Source organism: Protopterus annectens, chromosome 5.part0, assembly GCF_019279795.1.
Source record: "Protopterus annectens isolate FY-2018-M chromosome 5.part0, PAN1.0, whole genome shotgun sequence".
NCBI lineage: Eukaryota > Metazoa > Chordata > Ceratodontiformes > Protopteridae > Protopterus > Protopterus annectens.
Genome location: NC_056735.1, coordinates 904,694,842 through 904,712,364, shown reverse-complemented (window position 1 = coordinate 904,712,364; position 17,523 = coordinate 904,694,842). Strand labels below are relative to the sequence as shown.

The 17,523-nt window shown below is 34.0% G+C and overlaps 1 protein-coding gene across 1 annotated transcript; it reads right to left on the bottom strand.

The window, feature by feature from the left end:
* Nucleotides 1-16,076: 16,076 nt before the first annotated feature.
* Nucleotides 16,077-17,027, bottom strand: LOC122802291 (olfactory receptor 56A5-like). The gene has a single exon (XM_044071939.1). It carries the CDS (start codon nt 17,025-17,027, stop codon nt 16,077-16,079), a length of 951 nt encoding a protein of 316 aa, XP_043927874.1.
* Between the last annotated feature and the right edge of the window lie 496 nt (nt 17,028-17,523).

The following is a 17,523-nucleotide window of genomic DNA, read 5'->3' as shown; positions in this document are numbered from 1 at the left end:
TATAGAAACATATATAAAAGCATCAATATCTAAAACAATCTTACATTGGATAAGTCCAAATTATTCTGCAAATTGGAAAGCATTACTAACTGTAATATCAATAAATGAATTTGATTTACAAAAAAAAAAAAATCAAATAACAGATAAAAACAATTTGCTGTGGCACATATTATGTATTAGTATGCAGTATAACATAACTAAGCCCACTAAAACTCATATGATTAATTATTGCATTGACTCATTTAGGAAAATGATTAATGCAAATATAGATTTAAAAATCTGGTTTGATCTTTTAACACCATTCACAGTTACAAAGAGCTATCCACATAAAATATACAGAGAAATAATTAATTCCTGGGAACAGTAAGGATTTGTATGTTGGCTTCAATGTATCAAAGAACTAAAAGTTCTGGATATGCAAACAATAGAAACAGCATACAAAATTCCACAACAAGATTGGCTAACTATGCAAAGTATTCTGACGTATTCGGAAGATTTATGCAGAATAATTAGTAATTCTTTATTTAAAGAAATACCTTAACTTACAAAATACCTATATGAAACATATATAATGATTATGACATGGGAAATAGTATTTCAAAATTTTACAAGATATTGATAAATTATAAAACAACACCCAAATCCTCATATTGGAATTCTATAACAAAAGGACACTCATTACAGCTAACTGAAGAAATTAAATCAAATATGTTATTATCAATAAAACATACATCCTTTACACAATACTGGAAAGTTCTTAATTGGAAATGCTTGCACAGAACATTCTTAACTCCAGATAGAATTACTAAAATTAATTCTTCCACAAAGGGAATATATTGGAGGTATGAGCAAATACACAATGCAGATTGGAGTCACATTTTTTTCAACTGTGTTAAAATTAAGCCATTTTGGAATGGTATTAAAAACTTTTTGCAAGCTTTATTTAATGAATCGCTTAACTTATCTAAAGCTCTAGTATTATTAAATGTGTACGAAGGTCCTCATTCGAATGAGTCAAATATGTATCTAGTATGGACAATACTTGCAATCTCAAGGAAGTGTATAACAAGAAGATGGAATACAAATATAATACCGACTTTGGAAGACTTCTATAACCTACTGCCGACCACAGCCTTGTTGGAAATTAAAATTAAAGAATTAAGGATTCATCCTAAGCCATTTATTAACAATCCATGGAAAACAGTCTTATCATTGATTGACACTTTACAGTAACTGAACAGATACACTCTGAAAACTGGATTGTTATACCTATAAAGTAATTGTATATATTGAGCTCTGTTATTGTGTCAGGCTGATGTAAATAGTGTATATAGTTAATAAGGTGTTATATAGAAATACTATGGAATTTATTCAACTGTATTTGAAAAATAAAAAATTTTTGAGCAAAAAAAAAAAAGTGATGTGTGTTACATTTGCATTCGTTTATCAGAGAAGATAATGGCCCAGGTGACTGCTGTATTAGAAAATAAGAAAATAAATCACAATAGAAAAGATTAATTAAATAATCCTGAGAAGGAAAGGAAGAAGTTGTAATTTGTAATCTGTTAAATCATCTAAACAAGCAATCTTTTTTAGTCTGATATTCTGGTGAACAGAAAATGCAAATTAAAAATAATGTCCAGTTCATAGTGAAGTGATGTGTTATGAAAAAGGCAAGGACTGCGAGGAGAATAAGATATTAGGTTAGAATGTATGATTGTTGCGTGCAGTTAGTATACTCTACAGGCTGCAGTTTAACTATCTGAAAGAAAGTGAGAGAGAGAGAGAGAGATAAAAAATGCATTGAAAAGTCAGTCTAAGATTCTGACAGATACCTAAGAAGAACAGCAATATTGAGCAAAGTTTTGTCATACAGTTAAACTTATCTAAATATTAAGGCCTTACTGACATCTTACTGATATTGTTAACCTTCTGAGATAGCCAGCAATTTGAAACCAAGGTAAATTCATCAAAAAATCATGCATTACAAAAATAAGAAATATTTGTTGTTCTTCAGCACACCTATTTGCATCTACTCTGTATTGCTCAGTGAGAAAAGTTCTTAACTGTTATAGTGTATCATAAAACTAATATCTAGGTTCATACTACTGATTGCTAGACTGAACAAATGATTTAACTTAACATCCATTGATCTTCTTTCCAAAGGTGTGTAGAAATGTCCTTGAAAATCCATTTTAGAAAATAACAGCTTCTGTATGTATAGCCAAGGTCAGTTAAATATTTTGGAAGATATATAGAGAAAATTTACCAAGAAAATTGTTTCTATTATAGATCTTGATTATGACAGCAGATGTAAATTTTTAAATTTGAATTCTATTTGTTCTTGATATATGTGGTAGGATAATAGTTGCATACAATATTTATCAAAACCCAGTCCTAACAGCAATGTTTCATATGTTTCATATGGAAAGTGTCACAAAGGAAAAGGATTAAGGTATAATAATATGAATTTTGTTGCACACATATGTAAATCTAAACTTACAGTTTTTATAGAAATAGAATGTTCACTTTCTGGAATAAAATTCCTGTTAAAATCCATTTATCATGTAGTCTGTCTATATCTAAGACATTACTCAATAATTGCATGGGTGATAAAAGTATATAAGTCACATGTTAAGGAATCAGTGTTCCTTGGCCTTATGGCCTGAAAACTGCAAATACTCTTATGAATCTGATGAACCACAATTGTCGTGTCTGATACAAAATGATCAGATTGGGGAAAATGTGTTGCCAGTGGCTTGACAGCTATTTTGCATATAATTGTGTGTCTATGAGACGTCCATCTTAATTATGCATGTCTGGCCTGTTTTTCTCTTATATAACCTATCTATGGACATTTCTTACATTTGATTAGATAAACCACATTTTTAGAAGTGTATATAAATGAATGTTGCACTTTGAAACTTCTGCTATAAGAAATTATGTGAGAAGCAAAACAAATCCTCCAATATGTTTTTCATCTTGGGTGGCTACAGGGTTTTGTGCCATTTTTAACTATGCTTTGTTGTAGTCTAAATGTGCTTCAGTTAAGAAGATACTTTAGATTTGTTGGTTGTTAGATGATAGTAGTTGGAATGCTTGAAAAAGTGATTCTTAACTTGTAATCCTCACTGAACATTGGTTATAGGTGCCTAATGATTTGGTAGAGTTTTTTGAATGTTATGGTGTTTTTAGCAGAACTCTGTCATGAGGTTTGTTACTTTCACACAGGAGCAGATATTCCTGTGGTACCTGTATTGCTCTGGCTAGTGCCTTGTTATGCTACCAGGCAGAGCCACCTTGAGCAAGTATGTCTTATTTCAACTGTGCCAACTGCATGTATCTTTCTGTCTCACTTGAGCAATTGCCATGATATTGCAGTGCTTGACTGTAAATAACTAACTTCTTTTCATGGTTAGGATGGTTATTACTTGTGTGTAGTTACCTTGGTCTATCAGTTGACTTCTTGTAGACAGGTATTTGTAAGGTCCCATTGTGTATAGTAACTTTAGTCTCACGGAGGGCTGCAACTGAAATCACATCTTTCAGGGACAGTTTAAAAGATGGGTGGATTATGTTGAGTGATTGGTGGAATTCTTTGAGGGAGTCATTGCTGTTAGCCCATATTATAAATAAATTGTCAAAAAAACTGAGATAAGCTAGTGGTTTGTTTGTGCAGGGATATAGAAATTCATCTAGGCTTGCCATGACAAAGTTTACATTATGGTGGCCATTGCAGTGTCCATATTCTGAACATAATGTTGCCACTAAGATTAAAGGTGTTATGGGTAATAATAATTTGTGTAATTTGTTGTACTCTATCTGAAGTAATGTTGTGATAGTCTGTTTCCTCTTATATGTGCCTGAGACTGCAGCATGCCATCCTTGTTTGGGGTGTTTGTGTAGAGTCATGTAACATTTATTGTGGCTAAAACACTGTTAGGTGGTAGGTGACAATAAACTGACAAAAGACAAAAAAAATGAATAAAGTTGTCCCTTTGACTGATGGTTTCAGAATTTTCCTCACAAACATACATGTCCCTTTTTCAAAGGTTCCTTTCCTTGATACTATTGCCCTTCCTAGGTTTCCTGGCTTATGGATTTTTGGTAGTATATAGAAAACTCCTGACCTAGGAAATTTCAAATGAGGTCAGTTGGTTTGAACTAGTTGTGATGTGGGAATGATTTAATCATGTTCATTGGCTCTCTCTCTTGCATACTGTTGAGTTAGATCATTAGTCTGCTATTGCAGTGAGAGTCATCAGAAAGCTATCAATTCAGCAATATAATTGATATGGCTGAGGAAACTACTGCACACCCTTTGTTTGCCTGTTTTATAATGATGTTACGGTTTGGGTTCAAGGACAGTATTGCCATTCTTTCAGATGGAGAAAAGTTATAAGTATTTTTTTCTAAATTCAGAATTTGATTTTTCACACTTAGTAGAAAATAACCAAATAGCTGTCAAGCTTTGCATTGTATCCACTTGAAGGAGTGAAGGTGGAAGACATTTAAGCACTTGTTTCAGGATTGACATTATCTGTTTTCTCTTCTCCTAATGCATCATGAAACAATTTCCAAAGCTTCATTCTGTGAAAACATTATTCAAGTTCACCACAAAACTGTACACCATCAAGTTGCTTCAAGTGGCAATATTTAAGGTCTTCCAAAAGGACTGATAGTTCATTGGGACCAGTTTGTGCTTGTAAAAGTTAATATTAAGTCATCCAGGTTCTATGGAGTCTTGTGCTGTCATGCTGTTAGCCATCTCCTAATTGGTCAACAATTTAGCATGTTGGGGGTTGTACAGTTTCTTATTCTTTCTCATCAGGACAGTTCCTAAATGCTGTGAGTTATGTTTATTTCTTGCAGAAAGAAGGATCTGGCTCAGCAGACATCTTTTCTAGTGAGGAATATGTGCACAGAAATGGTTTCTGTAAGAAATCCTTCCTCACATAAATTGCATGAATGATTTATTTCATCTGTTTTTCATCAGAGGATCTTCTGAGGAGCTACTTTGCCTTCAAACAATTACATGAATTTCTCAAGGAAGCCTTTATAGACACGCCTTTGGGAACAATGTTCCTTTTCTTGCACTGAGATAAGAAGAATAAGTCACTATCAAATGCTTCCTTCTTCTTGATGTTATGCAACCGCCAAAACATGCGCTGAGTTATCAGTCGTGATGGTAGAAAAAAAAAAAAGAAATAGCTTGATGGTCCAGTATCAGGAAACAAAAAGACACTGGAACACAAATGTGATGTAATATTTTTTATTAGAGAATGGGCGATCCGTATATCATATCCTGATTGGAGAACAAACATTCTCCAGCAGGGTATTAATATACTAGTAATGCCCTCAGAAAAACGAGTCCACCACTTCACGGCAGCATATCAAGCTGGCATGGAGCTTGGAGTAAAAAACCCTAATGGCCACCATTACTTTATGCTCACTAAGCAGTGCTTTTGCTGTTTAGCGAGTGTAAAGTAATAAAGAAAAAAATAAAATAAAAAAATGTGTGTATGTGTTTATCTCTGTGTGTGAGAGTGTATGCATTTATGAGAGTGAGAGATCAATCGAGAAGTTTTTGTTGTTTAGCAAGTGTAAAATAAATAAAACTGAAAAAGTCTCTGTGTGTGTATGTGCGTGTGTATGTGTTTATGTTTCTGTCTATATGTGAGAGTGAATGCATACATGAAAGCAGAATGGACTGTGTGTGTGTGTGTGTGTGTGTGTGTGTGTGTGTGTGTGTGTGTGTGTGTGTGTGTGTGTGTGTGTGTGTGTGTGTGTGTGTGTGTGAGTGAGTGAAGAGTGAGAGCAATCCCTGGCAACAACAGCATCAGTTAAGAGGTTTGTGCACCTCTTGACTACACTTCTCAACTTCTCAGCACAAAAAATCTGGGTGGAGCCACAAATAACTAGGGACAAATGACCAAAACAAGGACAGCTTTTAAATATTGCTCTTATAAACTTAGAAAGTTGCTAGAACAACAGGGTTTCCATTAGGCATTAGCATGTATTATCTGAAGGATATGAAGTGTGAAACTCAAATGTCTGTCATTATTTAATGACTTGAATCCCCAGCGATTTTCCAGAAAACTACACTTTATAAGGATGGGACCAAATATATGAGCCAAAAATCTGGACAGTTGAAAGGTATGGTCTGTTGACTCTTAGCTCAAATTATCTGGACAAACATAAACTAAATAGAGAAAAAAGCTCAAAATAGGAACATATTTTACTTGATTATTAGGATTTGTGTTAGCATATATTTTCTGAAATAGAGGAGTGTGTGCAAGACTGAGTTAGAGTGAAAATAAAGATGTTTGCATACCTCTAGACCTTTCAGCTGTTGAAATCTGGATAAAGCCTAAAATAAACAGGGAACAAAGCCTCAAAAACAGGAACACATTTTAGTTACTGCTCTTATAAAATTACAAACTTGCCTAAATAAAGGATTTGTGTTAGTATGAATTTTCTGAAGAAATTAATAGCCTGAAACTCAAATGTATGCCATTATTTAGTAACTTCAATCTCCAGTGGCTAACAGCAAACCAAGGGTAAGGGACCAAAAAAATAAAGCAAATGTCTGGATATTTTGTAAGTGTTATATTTTGGATGTAAAATGCTTCCTCCAACACCATTAACATATACTACAGAAAGTCTAAAACATTGGGTGGAGGAAATATTTTACATTAAAAATATATAAAAAGTAATATAGTACTTAAAAAATAAATAAGAAAGTAAAACCAACAATTTTACAGAGACCCCATTCTCCAAGTGCAGTAATGCCCTACATGGTATATGTAATTAACGCCCTTCCAGGGGTGTAGAATACCCCTGGGTGGGAGTTAATTACACATTAACACACATCCTGGAGGACATTAATGCTTTCTTGGAACATCATAGGTTTTGCAATTACTTAAGCATTTGGGCTAGCAGAAGTACTTTACCAGCAGTTATTAATTTACTGATTTTAGATACAGTGATTGAATATCCACTTGTGCCTAATAAGAGGAAGTACATCATTATTTTTTCTTATTGGGGTTAAAAAACACTTTTAAAATGGCAGTGTTTGCAAAACCAAAAACAAGATGCTTAGTACAACTACTCAGAGATGAACACAGAGTGTGGATGTGTGTATATGTTTGAGAGAGAGAGAGAGAGAGAGAGAGAGACTGCATGTGATTGTGTGTCATGACCTGCCATGACATTTGAAGTTCTGCATATTACACTACAGTCAGTATTCATTAAACAGTGAAGAAATATAGCTCAAGAGACTGCTCTGACACTTAATGACAAAATAAATAATAATATAATTTATGTAGGGATACCAGTTACATTAATTACAATGGAATAAAGGAATGAAAAATTAAAAACATTGAAATTCTGATCTTTGCTAACAATGTTTTTTCTCTTATTTTGTATCTGTAGTTCTTATTTCCCAGAATTACCTAGGTAGTCATAAACTTAAGTGTATAATCTGTCACAGTATTTTGTTACGTTTATTCTTTCTGCTTACTGATGAGTCATAGAAACAAAGCTGAATCATTATAGTTATGCTTGACTTAAAGACTGCCTTCTGTCTGGATACTAATATAAATTATAACTAAATTTAGTGTGGTCAGTATGAGTGCACTGAACATAAGCATTATTCCCTCCCAGTGTTTTGAGATGCAGCACAACAACCACTTTTCAGTTTTCTTCCTATTACTGCTCATTTTAGTTTCCTTAAAACAACTCATGATTAGCTCTGTTCTCAATAACTGAAATCAGGCCTAGTGTATTGTCTCATATCTACTATGAGTATCTCTTTCCTGTAAGGAACTTTTTTCTATTTTTTTGGGAGGAGGGTGCTGCCATTCCTAGAATCACAAACCAGTCTGCAGCTGGCATTTACAGTAACAGACCTTTTTAGTATAAAATGCTTTCATCAGCCATTGCTAGATGGCCTGGTAGTTTGCATTTCTATTAACTAACCAAAATGTTAAAATAAAATGTTTTGGTGATATTTCATTACCTTCTCTTACTACCTGTAATATCCAAGAATGTGTTTCATCTTACTTTCTATTGATGGTCCCTGCTACTTTGTTGTTTCCTGTGATTTGCTTCGTATATATTAGCAGGGCAAGAAAATATTTCTTGCATTCTCATTTTATAATTATTCTGCATCCTAATTATATGCTTGCTGTTTGTTGCATCTTTTTAAATGAAAACTGTGTGTAAAATAAGTAAACCAGCAGTTAATAGTAAAACAGTCCATGAACCATGCAGTCTATAAAAAAAGTCAACCATAAAGTAACAAAATCAGTTTTATTTAAAATTGGTAAGCACTTTTGCATAAAAGCTTCTTCAGACCATCAAATAAATAGTGGTCAGAATTCATTTAAATACTACACATCTACCAATCAGCTTACACTAAAATACAAATGCGTTAATTTAAAATGGATTCAACAAAATTAATAGCATATGGCCAAATCAAGCACATATTGACACAATAAAACTAAAACAAATATATTAGCCATATGACTAGAAAGGTATAAACATATGTATATGCATAAATAAACAAGTATATAAAAAACTAAATTTTAATCATAATTACCTAACCAAAAGTTTCCTGGATTTTAATGTGGGCTTAGCAGAGGCTTTCTCATTTAATCCCTTGCCTCTGTCTGCTCTAAGCCTCAATATCCATTTAACCTCCTTACTCTCAGTTAGATTTCATATGTCACCTTCCCATACAGTGGGTCTAACCAAATCTATTACCATAAACCTAAAAGTATGGTCATCCCCCTGTGCCATGATATGTTTAGAAAAAGCATTGGTTTGTGATCTGATTCTAATATTATAGACATGTTCCCTGACTCTGTCTCTAAATAGCCTATCCATTTTTCCAACATAAAATGACCTGTAGGTCACACATTTAGTAGATGGACTACATGTGGTGTACTACAGTCCACACTGATCTGAAAATTAAAGTGTTGGCCTGTATCAGGGCTTATAAAGACCTTTGTAGTGTCAAGATAGCCACAAAAGTTACAATTCCCACATGGATGGGTACCACTCATACATTCAGTATGTCTACCACTATCTCTAGGATGACATAACAGCCTCTTCATGTTACGTTTTTTCTTAAACAAAAAAGCAGGCTTCTCCCTACTACCCTCTTGACTGCTGGGTCGGTAGTTAGAAATCACCAATTTTTCCTAATAATATCCATAATAGGCTTGATATCTGTGGTGAAAAACATCAGAACCTTCATAGCATTAAAGGAGGGTGCTCCCCTTGAACAATCTATAGTATCAATAATAGGAGAAAAATAAGGTCTAGCTTTATCCTGCCTGAGGTCACCAAGCCCTTGGAGGTTCCTATCTATCTCGACAGGGCCATAGCCCCTATCAACCAGCCTACCTTTAAGTTCAATCAACTCCTGATTGAACCCCTCATCCAATGCATTCAACCTTGAGGCCCTCATCCCTTGTCCCCTAACAACATTTTTAAAGATGTATTGAGGGTGCATGGTGCCTCTATGTAAAGGAGTGTTCTTGTAGCAGTGTTTCCTATACACCCCTGTATTAAATAGACCATTGCTCAACCTTTCCACATATACATCCAAGTACTCAATCCTGGTTTGGGAATAATTCATGGTAAATTTCAAATAATCATACATCTCATTTAATTGCATCAGAAATCTTTCCAAGTCCCTAGATGTATCTACCCATACCAGGAAGAGATGATCGACAAAACGTTGACAGAACTTAACATGACTTAAATATAAGTTCATCTTGAACAAGGTCTCTTCCTCCCATAGTGCCATAAGCATGTTGGCGTAGCTATTGGCACAAGAATTGCCCATAGCTACTCCATCCCGTTGTAAATAGACATGATCTTCAAAGGTGAACACATTGTTCTCCAATATTGTTTCTAAAAACAAGCATATTAAATCTATCTGTTTTTCCCCATATTCACTGTGTCTATGTAGATATCTTTGTACAGACTGAACTCCAAAGGCATTAGGTATAATGGTGAAAAGGGACTGTACGTTTAACGTAACAAAATAGAACTCAAGGTCCAGTGTCATGGAGTTTCTATAGTGATATAAATCGATCAAAAATTGCTAAGTATTCTTCAAGATAAAATTATTATTGGCCAGAATTGGCAGTAACCATTTTTCTACTTACATTGAAATGGGCTTAGCAACCCACCCTTTCCTAGCAACTCTAGGTCTCATTGGGGGATTTTGACCATCCTTAAGAATTTTGGGTAGACTTGTATGGAAGGTAGTAGGGGATATTCAACTTTCAAAAACTTATATAATTCCACATTTATCAATCCACTTTTCAATAAATATTCCAACATAGATAGGATTCTTTCTTGTAAAAGTTAATCCTATCCAAATTGACCTGACAATAAAAATGGTCATCACTTAACATAATGCTCATGCTTCTAACATAATTACATTTATCCATAAGTACTGCTGGACCTCCCTTATCTGCAGGTCTTATCATGATAGAATCATCAGCTTGTAGGCATTTCAAAGCAAATTGTTCCTTATAACCTAAGTTATATTTCATGGTTCTATTCACATTGTGTATCCGTTTATCATCATAAAACCTATATAAACCATCTTCCACCATTTTATTAAAATCTTCAACTAATGGGTGGGGGTTGGGCATATATAGACGGGGTCTTTTAAAAGTATACACATTATTATCTAACGAATTACCAAACTCAAGTTTAAGCATGACATTTCTGCTAAAGCACTTCACATCAATTATTGTTTCAGTTAAATCACTAGACCTAGAGGGAATAAATGTTAATCCTTTATTTAATACAGTTAGTTCTTCTTGACTCAAAATTAATTTGGAAAGATTCCAAACTAGTGAGTCCCCACTTGACTCCACATCTTTTTGAAAGATTGATTCGACTATCCTTCTGTTGAGAGTTTGTACTTCTGCCTCCCTCGACTCTTGGACCCAGTCCTTATAGGTTCTTTCTCCCCACTGATAGGTAAAGGGAACTGGGGGATAGGAGGCTGTAGTGGAAGTAGAGGGTAATATAGGAGGTGCAGCATGTGAAATTTGCATTGTTTTAGGCCATACATATCCTGCATGTGTAAGCCCATTACCCTCAGTTAACACATTGTCCATATTATTTTGTAAAGAAGCATCATTGTGCTCCGATAATATCAAAGCTAAATTAGACGAACTCTGTGCATGGCATACTGTCCCAGTCTTTCCTCCTCCCCCCTGTGAGGGGGTAGTAACAGTATTAACAGCTTCATGGAGATCATGATTCTATGAGGCACTCATTACCTCACATTCCCATAGTCAGTGAATCATTTCAACTCTTGGCCATGTAAATACATGCCCCTTTTGAAAGTCTAGAGTGTCTCTATCTATTTTATCTTTTTTCTGTTGCAAAAGTCTCCTTTCAAAAACCACCACACCATCAAGTAGCCCTTCAAGGATACGATCTATTAAACTAGTAGTATATTTAGTATATAACACAGACTACTGTTCTTTAATGGAAGCCCTTAACAACTCTTCCTCTGGTTTAAAATAGTCAATGAGGATGGCCATATATTTAACATTTACCTCCAGGTTTAATAACTACCATCTGGCCAGCAAGTCCGGATGCTGCATACCATACGTCAGCATCTTTAAAATTTTAAGGCTTCTCAGTATGATCTTCCTGGAGAGGCATACCTCACAATGCTGTCATTGGGTTTGAAGCCATTTCAGTTTCCCCTAACAGCAAGTCCCTTGTCCCCTAACAACAAGTTTGCGAGTTCTAACTACCAACCCAGCAGTCAAGAAAGTGGTAGGGGTGAATCCTACTGTTTTGTTTAAGAGCAAAAGTAACCCGAAGAGGCTATGTCATCCTAGAGATAGTGGTAGACATACTGAATGTATGAGTGGTACCCATCCATGTGGGAATTGTAACTTTTGTGGCTATGTTGACACCACAAAGGTCTTTATACACCTTGATACAGGCCAACACTTTAATTTTGAGATCATTGAAGACTGAAGAACACCACATGTAGTCTAGCTTGCTAAGTGTGTGACCTGCAGGTCATTTTAGGTTGGAACAATGGATAGGCTATTTAGAGACAGAGTCAGGGAACATGTCTATAATATTAGAATTAGATCACAAACCAATGCTTTATCTAAACATATCATGGCACAGGGAGATGACCATACTTTTAGGTTTATGGTAATAGATTTGATTAGACCCACTGTACGGGAAGGTGACATATGAAATCTAACTGAGAGTAAGGAGGTTAAATGGGTATTGAGGCTTAGGGCAGACAGAGGCAAGGGTTTAAATGAGAGAGCCTCTGTTAAGCCCACATGAAAATCCAGGAAGCTTTCGTTTAGGTAATTATGATTAAAATTTTGTTTTTTATATATTTGTTTATTTATGCATATACATATGTTTATACCTTTCTATTCATATGGCTAATATATATAGTCTTAGTTTTATTGTGTCAATATGTGCTTGATTTGGCTCTATACTATTAATTTTGTTGACTCCACTTTAAATTAATGCATTTGTATTTTAGTGTAAGCTGATTGGTAGATGTGTAGTATTTAAATTAATTCTGACCACTATTTATTTGATGGTCTGAAGAAGCTTTTATGCAAAAGCGCTTAACAATTTTAAATAAAACAGATTTTGTTACTTTAAGGTTGACTTTTTTTATGGACTGCATGGTTCGTGGACTGCTTTACTATTAACTGCTGTTTTTTTGCTCATTTTTATTGAGCAGTACTGCATGTGCCCCTTACTGTGTGTTACTTTGCTTCTTGTGTGTGTAAAATAAATTGGCTGCTGTGCTCCCTTCCCTTTCCTCCACTCATTGCTTTGTAATAGAATATGTATGGGATTTTCAGCATGGCACTAAGGGCAGCAGGTGAACAAAGACTAAATGAGCAAATTATTATCTAAAAGTGAGACTATTTTCACTACTGTGTGTCTATATGTAACAAAGGAGTTAAAAAAGTAGTGAGAACATCCAGAAGTGTATCAGTAGCAATATTATTCAACTGTCCCACCACTCATGATAAAAAAGCATTTCATTTGTGATGTAATTGGATGTTTAGCACAAAGAAATCAGTGATCCTGAATTATTTGCTTATATTCAGTTACATCGCTGTCTTTAATGAACATATTTCATTCAAAAATTCTAGGCTATGAATTAAACAGAGGTAATGCATCGAGACACCAAATGGAAAGAAACGAGAGCTTAACCAGGAAATCTAAATATAAAAATGAAATACAGATAGAGTGAAAATGCAGATATTAGTTAGTAATGTTACCAGGTGGTAAAGAAGGAGGCTAGGGCATACGTAAAACAAAGTATACACCATTTAAACAAAATGTCTGCAATTCCTCTGATCATTACTCATACCCATTTTTCCATCTTGTCCCTGATAAAGCTTGAAAGCAAGAGGTTTTTTTTACTATACTGATAAGCATTGTCATTAGCATGAGATTGCTTTAATCCCCATTTTCCATTGCTATGATATTTAGATTTGTTTTAACCACTACATTTCACTTTTTTCAAATTATTTAAGAAAATATTGTATACTTCTCTATTAGCTTTGTCATGCTTTGTCTGTCTTATGTTAAACAGGGAAAAATGTCACATCATATACAATTACAAACCTGTGATAACATAATAAGTCCCTCTAACCGTACCTTGCAATATCATATACAGGTTGATATCCAATGTCTGCATAAAACCCTTAGATTCTTTGTACCTTAGTTACTCAGCAGTAGACATAACTTATTCTGCCACTGTAATACAATGTGAACTATCTTGAAATAAAATGCTAACCTTCCCACTAGGCTGTAGCAAATGTTTGCCATTACAGGTATTTCCAGTCCAAGATTTGGACCAAGACCTGTAACTATTAAAAATTATTTAATTTGGAGAGATGCTTTTTGTGAGTGAATGCATCTACATAGCATGCTAATTTCCACTTCCATATAACATAAATATCTGCTTAACCTGACAATCATTTTCCAGAAAAAGAAGACGTATGTTTTCATACATATTATGATGTGTATATTTTTTGTCAACAAGTTAGCAATAATCCATGACTCGCTATGGGATATGGTATCATAAGGATGAAGCCTGAGTAATTAAACAAAGCCATCCATGGGTAAATCCTGCATTATTTACAATCAGGAGTAGATTATTGCTATTATACAATGACATTATTTCTAAAAATAAATTTACCTTTTCTAAATAATGTAGTTGTATAAACAGACTTTAGTGTTCTTCCACCCATTTCTGGTAGTCTGGGGCATCTAATGTCTACTGACTGTTTATACTGTAAGTCAAGAGTGTTCTGTCTTTTATAAAATACTTTTTTCCCCCATTAACGCTGAGGTCATGAAATAATGACAGACATTTCAGTTTGTATTGCAATTATCATACTTTCTTCTACCAGTTCCTTCCAGTGATGATCACTGTTACTTTTCATTTAGGTTCTGTCCAGTTCGAATATCTAAACTATGAGATCAGTTTTAAATTATAGGACATGCTAATTTGTTACAAGTCTGCTGGAGCAGCCAATTGTCCTGATTTCCAGTAATTTTAGATAGAATGGAAACTTGAAACCTTGGTTTTATTAAAAAAAAAAAAAACAAGAAACAGTCCTCATTTAAAGTTAGGAAATCATTTTGTTTTGCAGTTATATACCAGAAAAGTACCTTACAGTAATGGAACATCACACACAAAAAAAAAAGTGTTCGGTCTGAAATTTTGTAACAGCAACAGACAGAAGTAAACTTTGTACCATGATGCCAAATATTCCATGGAGTTGTTTGCAGGGGTGCTGCAGGGCCCCAAAGTATTTTTTTTTTTATTATTCTGCTCCATGGAGTAATTTAGTGGTGAGAAACTGGGAAACTTATTTTTTTTAATAATTTCAATTCATCACTGAACCGCACTTATGTATCTCGAGTGAAAGAAATGTGTTGACTGCTAGTTTCCAATGAACACACTGACTGGTTTGTTGCTTTAAAAAAATATAGAGAGAAATGTCAAAAGCATGGACAGTTTTGAATATTACTCAATTGACTTTGAAAGTTAAATTGCTATTATTGAGTGTAACTCTGGGTGAGTTACCAGAAAATACCTTCCATGTGAGGCATAGTAAAAATAAGAAAGAAAAAAAACATTCTTCTAAGTCTGTAGAGGTATATATAATTAGTTTGGCCATGACTGGACTTGTTTTCATAACTATAGAATGGATTTACAATGGGCACGCTGATCGGCTGTCCAATCATTGTGCACATTTTTGAATATTTATCAGTATTTATTGTATAATTATCTTCCACAAATGTGCAGTGGTTACTAATAGCTCAGCTCTATTTCAAATTACTGAACTTGCCTCATGATCTTTAAAGTACTATGTTGAAGTAGAAATGTCTTCCTTTGCACTTATACAACACAGACTACTGTTCTTTAATGCACTTCTAGAATGCTAAAAGCTCTTGTTGCAGTTCAGAGTAAGCAAACTTATTCATGTCAGAACATTTTAGAAGGTGGTTTAAAACAGTGAGCTTTATAATAACAAAAAAGACTTTCCTATTCCATAGCCAGCTATTATCTCAAAATCTCTCTACTCTATCTTCTCAGCTTGTCCATTATCAAGGATCTTACTGACAGCATTAGTCTTTCTCTCTCTCTCTCTTTGTTTCCATTCATCTATTCATAAAACTAATTGTCACTTTATCCTTTAATTAAATCTCAGTACTGAGACCATAAAGAACAGTAAGTACTTCTGCCATGGATATATTCCATTTTTGTGCTCCTTAAAATTAAATTTGGCAGAGTACTGTGAATGGATATTTTTATGTAAAATAAAATAGATATGGAGTAGATAAATGTTCAGACGGTCTAAAAGTCATATGTTTTATTATTATGCAGATATACTAACAACAATATTCTACTGATTAAATATTTCCAAGAAACCTTAAAATTGCACTATAGGAAATGGAATGACAAGCATTATTATACAGAAACATATTTAATAAATTATGACTTTTATCATGCCATCTTATGAAATTATTCTACATTTTCTTAACTGTTTTATTATGACCAGCCTAATTTCTTTTGTTTTTATACCATATATCAAAGGATTTAATGTTGGTGGTATAGTAATATACAGAACTGAGAATATGATACGAATGTAAGCTGGAATATTGTTTTCAAAAATAGATACTATTAACGTGAGTGATGTGGACAGATAGAATGACAGAATAAGAAAAAAATGAGAGCTGCATGTACTAACTGCCTTTTCCCAAGATTGTTTTGATTTCAGAGTCAGTACAGTTTTCACAATCATGAAGTATGACAGCCCAATCAAAGCTGCATCAGGTGCAGCTGCTACTGTAAGTAAAATATAAAGATAAGAGATACTTAAGGATGTACGGGCACATGCAAAGTTTATAATAGCAGGGTATTCGCAAAATACATGATATAGAGTACTTATTCTGCAAAATGGCAGCATCCTAGCAAGTAAAGGCAGAGGCAGCGCTGTACAAAAACTTCTAACTGCAGTAAATAAGCTTCCTTTTAATACAAAAGTATTTGTAATAATTCCTGAATATCTCAGAGGATTGCACACTGCAGTATAACGATCAAAAGCCATTAATAATAATATTCCTGACTCCATACCTAGAAATAATACAATAAAAGTCATTTGAGTAAAACAAACATCCAACTTTATAGCTTGTTGACCAAACCAGAGCATTACTAACATTTCAGGCAAAACAGTAACACTTATAAGAAGATCAATGACTGTTAAGATGGACATAAAGTAATACATGGGTTCATGGAGACTATTTTCTGTAAAAATTATTAAAAATACTGTTATGTTGCCAAACAATGCCACTAATAACATGATGGAGAAAGGAACAGATATCATGTACTGCAGATCTTGAAATGCAGGAAAGGCAAGCAGGAGAAAGTCTACGTCTTGGCTTATACTGTTGTTAGTGGTTGTCATAGCTGAATAAGCAGACAATATGTCTCAGTCTTCAGTATTCTGAAAAATGAACATTTGTACATGAGGTTAGTGAACAGTATATATAGTCACATTCAGTATTTCAGAGCTATTATCAACACATTAAACTGCTTACCTTATTAATAACAGGAAGAAAAATAATATGGAAGTAAAAGCCCCTGCATTAACAGCTAGCTTTGTTAAAGAAATTCATTATTCTGACATGCAAATAAAAATCAAATACATTTCGGAAAAATAATGACATTTTAATGTACAAAGCAAAAAGCAATATGGTATCACCTGTGCATTTCTTTATTTTATTTTATTTTTTATCACCATACCACAGACACATACAAAGTAGAAGGAGAAAATACGTATTTATATTTACATGGGGTGGACAAAACTCTCCATAACTTTACCCTTAAAATGTCTGTGTACCTCAGATATAAGTGCAAACCATTCATCTAGCACACCTCTTCCACAACAGACTACAACATTT

Bases quoted from the DNA above. Each gene is read 5' to 3' on its own strand.
- LOC122802291 (XM_044071939.1), bottom strand. From the start codon at position 17,027: ATGACAACCACTAACAACAGTATAAGCCAAGACGTAGACTTTCTCCTG.